Here is a 12,158-nt window from a genome sequence, read left to right as displayed (position 1 = left end):
TCGAGGGCAATTAGCCTCCGATCTACACTCATTTAATTGAAACTCTGCATTTTACTCAAAATCGGCTCGGGCAATAGAGGCTTACTTGTGAAAAAGGCCTTGGGCGGCAAAAGGTTAACAGCCAACCTACCTTTTTTACTTTTATGGAAACTTTCACACCACAATGACAAGCGACAGTACCACTTTTCTCTCCATTCTAAAAAAAAAAGTATTGTGGAGGAACCTGCACACTCAAACATGCAAGAGATAAGGTGCATGCACAACTTTTGTCCTTTGGTGTGAAAGGTTGCATTTATACCTAAGTGACAAATGTCCTTTGTGACTTGTCATTTGTCACTTCAGTGTGAAAACTCCCTGCACCTAGCAATGTTATCTGCATTAATAGAAAACTAGTATTTGTTCAGTCCTAATTATTATGTCAATTGTAACAACAAAGTAACATTTTTCCTGCTCTTACACTGCACTTTTATGATGCAATTAAGTGTAACAATTATTCAAATAAATTAAGTGAGGAGTTACACTCTTTTATTAAATATATTCAATTAAGTGATGTTGTATTGTAGGACTTTGGAACTTGGTGAAGAGAATAGTGATAATGCTGTTTGGGACCAACTAAAAATAGTTTCAGACGATGAAGAAGATGTATTCAAGGTGACAGAGAATCCACAATCAAAGAAAAAAAAGAAGAGGAGGAAGAGAAAGCTTGATTACTCAGGTAATTATTTTGTTCAATAGTGTGGAATTTATGACATTTTTATTTCTCAAAATGTTGAAATAATCTGATGATTTAATTTTTTTTAAAGAATCAGTAACAAAATCTAGTCATTCATAATTGGGAAATGAGAGATGTGGTAGTAGATAAATACCAAGAAAATAGTACTCAACTTTTTCTGTGAACAGTGCAACAAGTTCCAACGAGGATGAAACTAATAGAACTACAAATAAAACAGTTTCGGGGAAAAAGTGAATACTATTTTCTCGGTATTTAAAAACTAGTCACTCGGAAAACTGAGAAATTTATAGTGTTTGTTCAAGCCCATGGACATTGTCTAGGGCTGAGCTGATACCGATACCTATGTATTAGTATCAGTCGGAATTCATCTACCGATACCAGCCAATACTTTTCCGGCATTTTGGTCTTTCACAAGGTCAGCATAAATTCCGTGCAACGTTTTCGTGGGATCTAATTATCCTGGAAATTATGCAAAAAAGAAACTTTCCTTTTATTTTGCAAGAAAATCTGTATTTTTGTGATTACGTAAGATCTATTTTAATATTCTGGTGTAATCCTTGAATATTTTAAAGCAAATTTCTTGGTAAATTGATGCATATAATTGGAGATGAATTTACACACTAATGTTAATGAATATTTTTAACAAATTTTAATTATTGCAATTTTCAAACATAGGTATCGGTGGTAATTGGTAAGAGTATCGGCATTGGTATCGGCTCTTAAGTGGTATCGGTTCAGCCCTAGTATTTTCAAATAAAATATTGTCCTGAATATCTGATACTGAGTCACAGTCACATGGAATTACAATCAATATCAAGTCGTCCCCCCTGGCTTCATTCTTTGCTGTTCACTTAACCATGCAGGTAATACCAATGAATTATATTTTGTTGTAATATTTGAAATGTCTTCTTTTCAGTTGTACAATGGTCGTTCAAGGTTGACAGAGACATTTATTGCTACAGGGTGACAATTAATGAACTATATGAAATAAAACCGTCATAATTTCTGAACGGTTCGCGTGATGACGTCCAAACTACGTGGCTGGCCACAGGGCATGATGGGAATTCGTATGCGTATGCACACGCGTGTTGATGTCGGCCATTTCCAAGTGAAAATGTCCTGGAGGAGTATTTTGGGGACCGCATTCTGGCTCTAGGGTACCCAGAGGGCACTGGAAGGGGGCTATGTTAAGGAGAAGGTGTACAGAAATAACCCCAAAACCATTGCCGAGCTGAAAACTGCCATTCAGGAGGTCATCGACACCATATTCGACACTTCAGCGGGTCATGCAGAATTTTGCTGTTCGTCTGCCCCACATCATCGCCAGAGATGGCAGACATCTCGAACATGTCGTAACCTAAATCCGAATGTCTGTAGTGCCGTTTACATTTTCAATACAGTTTGTGTACTACGTGGTTTGTCACTAATTTCCGTTTTATTTCATATAGTTCATTAATTGTCACCCTGTACATAGGCAATGGAAAATCCGACAAACATCAAACTGTGTCAGTTTTTAAAAGTATTCATTCCCCATACATGTCCAGGTACTATTGTCATTGTTGTGGAAGCTCCCTGATTCCCGTGATTTAGAAAAAAACTGGGCTGCTGTTGTAGTGTCTGAATTTCTTCTCTCCCAGATGCTCATCGTAGGCCAAAATAAATTATAATCACTGGGGGCTAAGTGCAGACTGTAAGGGACTTGGATCAAATATGCTGATATCATTTCACATTATTAGAGACCGGATGTTAGGCACTAGAAGAAATCAAAATAGGTAGGCAAGAATGTACTAAAAATTTAGAAAATATTAACTTAAATTAACACTAAAAGCATACAAAATAGGCAACCAAATAAAATACAGCTTTAAATAATGCTCCGTAAGTAGACATGTGGATTTAATTTATACTTCATATAATGAGACCGAATCTGAAGATAATAATACTTACTTGACATTCTGATTCAGAGATGTCCATTTGACTTTGGCTTCACAAGGTCAAGCCTCCGAGCTCAAGGACAGCCTCACGCAGCCTCAGCCTCCGAACTCATCTAACCATTACACAGCTTCAGCCTCCAAATTCCATCCCAGCCTCCAATGGCCTCAGCCTGCAAACTCCATCTTGGACTCTGGCCTCCAATGGCCTCAGCCTCCAAACTCCATCTCGGCCTCACAGGGCCTCTGCCTCGGAACTCCATCTTGGACTCCAGCCTCCAACAGCCTCAACCTTTGAGCTCAAGGTCAGCCGCCTCCGACCTCACATGGACTCAGCCTCTTGGAGCCCGAGGCTGAAACCGAGTCTCATGAAGCCTTACTTCCGGAGGCTGGACATCTCTGTTCCGACTACTCTGAAAGTGTTTCCAGGAAAGAGTTTGCTTTCAGTTTTTCAAAAAAAAGGATAAATGGTGAACAATGGATACTGTGATGAGCCATCATTTCACACATGGGCGTAACTTGGGACCAAACATCGGGAGGCGGCAGGATGGAATAGAGGGCGTACCTTGTATGGGGGAAGGCAGAATCGAGGAGTTTTCTATTCCATTAGAATAGCATTCAGGACCAGTTTGCTACATTTCAGAAATCACAAAAATTTTCAGGTCCCAGGAGGTCAACAAAATACCCTTAACTTGCAAATGTTAATAAACTTGAACATTTGGGCAGGGAGGAGGGGGGGGGGAATTTTAATAACATTTTTTTGGTTAAAAGAGTGCAAATTGTTTTTCTCATTGTGAACAATGGTGCATGCAATTGAGACATTTGTTCAAATTGGCGCAATCGATAACATAAATCTTTGTGCCAGAATTACTTTAACTGACGATTTACCGCAAAGGTGAATTTCATTCAAAATAATTTTAATAGTTTGTGAAGCTTCAACGAACGTTTATGAATAAAACTGTAATTCTAAATTCTAAATTGCAATGCTGATGCAGTGTAATTGTGCATTGGAAGAAGAAAATTGAAATAAGTTCATGTTCAATGCTTATTTTACTGTTTTTTTTTTATTTTAAGGTGAATTTTTAAGTGCCTATTTTAGTGCCTTCTTGATTTTACTCAAATAGTGCCTTTTGAAATGCATATTTTCATCATTTTTGGTGCTTCTTTACCTGCCTATTTGAGAGGTTTGAAAAAAAAAGGTAAAGTGCTCCTCTGTGCATAGTTCCATGCCATGAAGGCGTATAGGGGGTGTGGGTGTAACGCCCCACACTTCCTTGATCCGGTCGTGAGTGTTGGTGATGTGATCAGCATCACGCCCCTGACCGCCTTTACCCCCCAGGGTTTCCCCCAGGTACCCATGTTATTAGACGCATAAGGGGAAAAGAATTCTAAAGTCTTTGAGTTTATTTAACACTGGCTTGCAGTAAAGTACGCAAGGAAAGCTTATGAAAAGTCTGTATTGTGAAAGCGGGAAAGGCTATGATCAAAGGCATTAATCCTAAACCACAGCGTGCTATGCGTTTGTTTATTATTGCAAAATTAAATTTAAAAAGTAAAATATTGTAGCAAGAACAAAAAAGTAAAACTATTTGCCTGCGATTTGTGTTAGCATTTATGTAAATAATTAAATAAAACTGTTAAATATTAGCTATTTTTATGGGTATGTCAACACTAAGGTTCTTTGCACCCGTCACATATCCTTTCTTTACAAGTATGTTGCAGACATTAAAACACACCCATGCCCTCCCCGGGACTCGAACCCGAGACCTCCGGCTCAAAGCGAGTTGAGCTGACCACCTAACATGCTCGGCTACCGAGGCCGGCATAAAACTGTTATGTTGGCCTCTTAATGTAAATACATAGCCTACTTTAAATAAAAATGTTAATTGTTATCTAAAAAACAAATGAGCAGACACACATTTTTCATGTTACATTTCATTTGCATGAGGAATATAATAGCTGCTTAAAAACTGCTATACGAAGACGTAATTTTTATTTTTAAAAAAGGGAGGGAGTGAGTCATTCATTCATTTATTTCAATGATCAGAGGCCCCCCCCCTTCAATAATTTTGACAAGTCTGCGCCCCTGGAACTAATAACATTAGAACGTGTTAAACCTTGACAATTGGACCACAACACTCCTGAAGCAGTATTATTGCCTGTCTGTGATTGGCGACAGTCTGTTGCCTTTGTTGTACATTTACAAAGGATGCCGGCTTCCACATCAAAAACAAGTACATATATACTGCTACTAGACGATAAGCTGCGAGTGGCACTTTTTTTTTTTTTGTGCTATGAACTTGTCACCCATCAAAGCATGGCAATTCTAACACAGAAAACAATATGCATCGCATTAAGCAGCAAAAATGACAGCCTCCTCTATGCAATTTCTACAAGAACACGTGCTGGAGCCAAGAGTTGAAATGCTCATGGAGCCACATAATTTATTTCTTTTGAACAATTCCAAAATTATGAAATATGATCAATTTGTGAATTTTCCGAGCTTGGCTATGCAAGGTTTTTTATTTCAACTTTGACAGAACTGGAGGCATTATGGAATTTAACGTTCATTAACAAACACACACTTTCACATACACACACGCAATTAACGCACACAACGTCAAACCGGTCAAATACTTAGTGTGAAATAAAAATATGGTGCCTCGAATCCAACAAAACTGACGGTCATTTTAACTGCCTTTCTCCTTCCGTGACAGAAATAGTGCTTCATTCCATTCTTTCAGTTGGCAACACTAGTTACTAGCTAGCCAATGAACATGCACTGCATAAATGAAGCAACCACTTCGTCATGCTATATTGCCACATTACCGTCCCTGCCGAAAGGTGTGAACCGCGAGCTGGAGCGCTATTCAATTGTTTTCAATGATGTTTGCGCGAGTGTGTCCAGGAATGGAATGACAATATGGCAACAATGGCGAAGGTTGGCGAGCAGTGTAGAACACGTGATGTTAAGAGAGAGGGAGACGAAACGAAAATTGGTATGTGCGCAACGGCAAAGATATGTGTGATGCACTCTACTTGGAGAATCCGAAATAATAATGAAATAAACATAATAATTCAAAATTACACCATAATAAACTTTATCAAATCTCAAAGACTAAGATGGCTTCGGACATGTTCATAGAATCCACAAGAAAGGTTAGTTAAAGGGATATACAGATGGAACCCAGTAGGAACAAGAGCAAAAGGCAGACCAAAATACAGATGGATGGATGATGTTATTAATGATCTGAAAGATATGAAGATCAACAAATGGTGGAAGTGCATTCAGGACAGAAAAAAAATGGAGAGAAATTGTTGACTTACAGTGTATGAAGTTGTAGTGCCTTATGAAGAACAAGAAGAAGTGACTTTTTAAATGCCTATTTTCATCATTTTTGGTGTCTATTTACCTGCCTATTTGAGAGGTTTTTAGTGCCTTTAAATCCACACATTAATCATTAGAATGATAATAATAATAATAATAATAATTGCTACTATTTGTACTGTTCAAGTTTTATCAATGACCTGACCCCCCCCCCAATAAAGATTTCAGCGACATTCATAGTACTATGCACTTCTGAGAGTTCAGCCCCCTCCCTCTCAGACAAAAATCCAGTGTACGCCAGCGGACATGTTTGCTACAAAGTCTGAAGTTACGGGGAAAAGACCGCACCCCATGCAAGAGGGAGCCAAACGAGATGCCAAATGAAGTAAAAGCTCATAAGCTCCTAGGCCCAAATCAACTCTGGCATGACTCCTAACAACCACTGGGCTTGCTTTCTGAAAGACAAAGACAGTTTCATATAATCCGAATTTCTCAATCATTCTCATAGTACAATCCATTGGAAACGAGATGTAGCTTTTGTGGTGCTATTGAGCTCTGTGTGATCGAATTCTGCTTTCGTGTAGGGAGAGATGTCTATTTTACTTTGCTTGGGAGCTCCGGCCTTAATTTCTGCCTAAAGGAACCTTGCCTTTAGATGCTCGCATTTCAAGAATAAAGGTATGCATGAGGGAGAATGGAAAATTTACTCGCAAATGCACCTCGTGAAGAATGTTCTTTCATTTCTTGTCTCTTCTCCTTTTTACACGAATCTACGATTTGGCAACACGGCAGTTGGTTCTTATGAATCACCGTTTTAATCTCAATACAAGCTTTACTGATAATAGCACAACATCAAAACAGTAGTGACTTGAATCCACTTACAAGCTTGCTTCTTATCAAAATTAATCAAGCAATGAATTATCTTTACACGTTAGCCAGTCAAGTCAAAACGTGGCACAATTTTTGTAACACAACTCATACCAAGCACTAGAAATTGAATTTGTTCACGTAATATACACTATGTTGCCATTCGTCACCGGACACCCCTCAAAAAGTGCTCGGGATCTTCTATACACGTCATACAACCTATAAAAGGCATTGGCGGTTGAGAATACACTCATAGCAGCTACAGCAGTCAATATGGACAGACGACGCGAACTGCGTGAGGCAGAAAGAGGGATGATCATTGGAGCTCACAGGTTTGGGCATTCCACCCGTGAGATTTCCAACGAATTTCAGATACCCCGGTCGACAGTGAGTGATGTTATTGTGAAGTGGAAGCAAGAGGGGGGTCATGACATGCCGACCCAGACCCAGTAAACCGAAAATATTAACAGATCGTGACCGTTGATGCTTGAAACGTGTGGTGAAGTCAAACCAGAAGGCGTCGTTACAGATGGTGGCACAGGAGTTTCGATCGTACTGTCCACTGGGAGATCGTCGCACTTGGTTTTCATGGTCGCGCAGCAGTTCACAAGCTGCATATGACAGCCTGCAATGCGACCCGTCGGTTACAGTGGTGCAAGGAATGCCGCCATTAGACTCTCGAACAATGGAAATCCATCCTATGGAGTGATGAATCGTACTACCAGATGTGGCGGTCTGATGGACGTGTGTAGGTGTAGAGTGTGCCCGGTGAACGCTGTTTACAGGACTGTATCGTACCCACAGTGAAATACGGTGGAGGTGGCATCATGGTGTGGTCCTGCTTTCCGTGGTATGGTCTTGGTCCTCTTGTGTTAGTTCGGTGAAACATGAATGTCGATGCGTATCAAAACGTTCTGGACAATTCTGTGCTACCGACATTGTGAGAACAATTCGGTATTGGCCCATACCTGTTTCAGCACGACAATGCTCCATGTCATACAGCAGGCATTATCAACACATGGTTCGAGGACATGTGTGTGCAAAAACTTGATTGGCCAGCCCAAAGTCCAGATATCAACCCCATTGAACACCTTTGGACGAGTTGGAGTGCCACTTGAGAGCCAGGCCATGCTGCCCAAAAAAAACCACTGAGCTGTTTGCCGCTTTGCAGGAGGAATGGGGCAAGATTCCTGTATACACATATCGCAAATTGGTGGAAAGTCTACCTCGAATGATTGCGGACGTCATTGCGCCGAAAGGTGGCCCTACACGAGACTGATGCGGTACTGCGACCAGATTAACGTACTGGTATGGGGTGTCCGGTGACGAATGGCAACATAGTGTATGAATCCTTTACATAACTCAGTTTTAAGTCCTTGTCATAGTTGATTGTTCTGACGTATAATACTGACGAATCAAAACGGGATGGTCAAAACTACCTCGTGGCATGTCATCTTCCGTGTTCGGGCTTCCTTCTTATCTGCGCTGACGCAATCAAGCTTTCAATTGTTTCTCGACAAAGGCAACAGCTTGGCTTCCTTCATAGCGTTCATAAATCCACTAAAAATTGGGAGACCTTGCAGCAATCCGTAATCATGTTCTTCCGTGTAATTCCCATACGATTACAGCTATCCATCCATTTCATCCACACATTAGCAATGTTTAGTTTTGACGAAATAAAAGTTCAAACACTGCTACACACAAAGAATAGCCCAACGAGAAGTAAGTTTAATAAGGAAGTACTAGGTACGCTGTTCTCAATTCTTGCGAGGGTGAAGTGTTCCCAACGACTGAGAAATGTGTTCTGTCTGACAAAGTCTTGAGTTCTGTTTCACTGCACAAACCATGAGGTTGAAGTTGCTTGCACGGCGATTACAGAGCCATCTGTTGGGAGAAATCTACCTTGAAACAAAAATAACCTCGAGGGAGGTTACCACACGAAGAGAAATAATTCTATATTTCACGATCTGAGTTGCATTTTCAAGATAGAAGAAAGGATCTTTAAGTGTTAAGTGTTTACTGTCTCCTTCATCATTTGTATTTATCTGCCCTTCTGGCACCTTTTCTGATCCTATTCCTATATATATATATATATATATATATATATATATATATATATATATATATATATATATATATATATATATATATATATATTTCCATTGCTCGTCTTTGCAAGTGACGAATCCTTATTTGGCTCCTCTTCTGTCTCAGTGGGCAAGCATGCACTTGATTCCATGTATTTTCCTCTGTTGCTCTGCTTCCCTTTGTGTCTCTTCTGCACCAGTGGGCATCCAGCTTCAGGTTGCAATAGATTAGGGTTGGTACAGGTAGCTGTTGGTTTAAAGCCTCACAACGCCATCAACGTCTCTACCATCTGTGAGGGCCTCTTTTTTTCAGTTGTAAGAGGGACACAAGGCCATTTGTACCTTACAGCCTTGCACCGGAGAACCAACTGTGTATAACAAGATGTCGCTTTTGTGTACACAGCGACCTACAACATGAAACAATTATTTCTTTCAAGTCTGTATTGGCATATATAAATATAAAATAATAATATAGCATCACCTAACCTAAACTAAAAGTAGGACTGAGTCGATATTACATCAGAATATAAAAACACCTGTTATGCATAAACAAAATACAGTTATTTCTCATAATATTGGTACAAAATCAATGGACACTTCGAATATGGCATAATTTCTAGGAGAATTAAACTCCCCGAAAGTATTGTGCAGTTTTTGCAGACCCTGTGAACAATCAAAATGATGGAAAAGTATCGGCAGATCCATTGCCTAAAGTCAAATAGGAAAATTGCAGGATGCTAGGTTGTGGGGATTGACCCCAAAAATGATGACATTAATATGTTATACCAAACAACAGTTATACATTTAAAATTTGAAACGTAAAAGTATTGTACCCCAGCATAACAACAGCGAATGACCTTTCCGACAGGTCAGTATTCCAGAGCTGACGAACTCTTACTAGCTCGGACAACCGTTGCGTACTATCACATCCTAGTATAGAGCCAACGCATAGGCCCATTTTCCTAGGTGGAACTTCCTACGAGGTGTCCACCAAACAGAAAGGGTAGAAGCTCGAGTCCCTCGCCTCACCTTGTGAGGGAGATAGCCTCCCCCGTCCCTTTGCGCTTGGAAGAGTTCCAAGGCTCGTGGAAAGATGGCGAGTGGTAACTACGCCGTGAAAGTTTTTGGCCAAGACTGGCCACTTTTACGCACGTAGGTTTTCGGGGAACGATCCTACAGTTTTGCTTTCAATTCGAATAACAAGAACCCTACCTCCTTCTGTCATGAGTATCAAATCTGCATGAATACAATACCACTGGATATAGTAACCACTACACTAACATAGTCGGATTTGGAAACAGGTTCTTTAAGCTATGAAGCAAATATAACTGTTATTTTGCGACTTATAACATCAATATAATTGAATTACACTTAGAGTTGTTCATAAAAAATAGTGGTCGATGAATGGCATTATAATATATGATTTAGAGCACAAAATGTCCCGATTTTTCTCAAGTCACTTCAGGCAAATCCTGTGTGCTATCTTCTGTATACTATCCTAGGCTATAGGACTGTAAGCTAACAATGAAACTGGTGTATCGTTTATCCTATTGTCCTGCTTAGAAAGACAAATAACATTGGCAATAGGACTAGACGAGTTGACTAGGCATCATCCAACTAAAATCTGCTAATGCTCGAAGAACTGTTGGTCACAAGGTTTGCCTATTTTACAGGCATCATCATGTTAAAAAATTTTGCATAAACATGATTGAACACAATAATTTTGTTTGAAATTTGCATCAGTGAGCCTCATCACTAGCTTATCACAATACACAAAGAAAATGAGTTTTGTGTCTTACTAGTTGCAAGCTATTTAATAACATTGGATAGACTGGAACTTAAAACCGAATGAAAGAACAATAGTTTCATATTCCCAAAACTATTTTGGGAACTCTTTACTCTATTCTGGAATAGAAACAACTTTTAGCACAAGAAAAGTTCAATTATGAAGGAAATGAACACAAATATCAACCATTATGGTAAATAACTAACTTATGTACTAAGCTGCAACTGTCAACATCTCTCCATTTTGGCAATCTGTCATTGTCCTGGAATTGAAAACTTAATAAAAACATTTACCTTGAGATAAAGTAGAGTAGAATTATTTCACATGTACATATGTGTCGAGTCGGCCATTTTTGGATGTAGTTTCATAGCTACTGGAATGAGCTTCAACAATGCATAATTATTGTTGAATGTTTCTATATTATTGTGCCTCAAATATAAAAATCTTAAGGCAAGTTAATGCTGATAAACACTGCAAATATACAGGGTGGCTCAATAAGTCACTTAACACCCTCAGTACAAGACCACTGCAACATGGAATGTGAAAATAGCGATGACCATTCATTGCCTGGCCAAGGGGGAACCACATTGACGCCACCCACACGGTCGAAGGAAGTTCATAAACAGAATATTCGATGCTTTTTATCTGATAACCCATTTTCGACAGATCAAAGCTGAATGGTTAGTGTTGGTAAGTTAATGGTGTGGCGTGCTGTGTGGAACACGATTGGTTAGTCAATTTTCCATCAACGCAACCTTAAATGCTTAGGGCTACTTGGATTTGTTAAATAAACAGTTTTTTTCATCCTTGCTTATGGAAGAAGGTACGTTTTACAGAGTTTTTTTCAATAGGGAAGAACACCAGAACACTTATGGGAACGTTATGAATCAGTTTTTGTCCAAAGTTAGTTATCAGATGACAAGGGTCGAATATTCTGTTTATGAACTTCCTTATGAACATAAACATTAGCCTTGTCACTGTGAAGGACTTTTAATTCAATGGAAGCGTCACACTGTAAATTGTTCACGACAACCATTCATAATGCGCAGCTCTTCATGGATGTATCCGATTAAAATCGTGTGCAATGGCATGAAAACTTCTCTCCCTAGACATCACTTTGATCTCGATGCATTACCGATGCGCTAAACAAATTTTAAGGCATTTTTCTAACACCTCGAAAAGGAGCAAATTGGTACAAGAATTCAGTCATAACTTTTTACTGGTTAAAGATACGTCGAAAAAACCTTCACCATTGCATTTCCCGTGAAATTCTAGCCCATTTTGATATGTCGCACGACCCCCTTCCCATTTAAAATTCTGAAGATGAATTCAAGATGGCGGACATCAAGATGGCCGCCGACCGTGTGAGTGGCGTCAATGTGGTTCCCCCTTGGCCAGGCAATGATTGGTCATCGCCATTTTCACATTC

General features: G+C 39.5%; 1 protein-coding gene across 2 annotated transcripts in view; it reads left to right on the top strand.

Annotated features, from left to right (window-relative positions):
- The window catches only part of Claspin (claspin), a 99,414-nt gene that overhangs the window by 69,823 nt on the left and 17,433 nt on the right, over window positions 1-12,158 (top strand). For both annotated transcript variants that reach the window (XM_083118647.1, XM_083118649.1), the window contains one exon: window positions 564-715. In XM_083118647.1, the coding sequence (XP_082974773.1) occupies window positions 564-715 (152 nt within the window). The remainder of the gene's footprint in view (window positions 1-563; window positions 716-12,158) is intronic.

This window comes from Lepisma saccharinum, chromosome 3 (assembly GCF_977018435.1).
Source record: "Lepisma saccharinum chromosome 3, izLepSacc3.1, whole genome shotgun sequence".
NCBI classification, from domain to species: domain Eukaryota; kingdom Metazoa; phylum Arthropoda; class Insecta; order Zygentoma; family Lepismatidae; genus Lepisma; species Lepisma saccharinum.
This window is presented reverse-complemented; position numbering and strand designations above follow the sequence as displayed.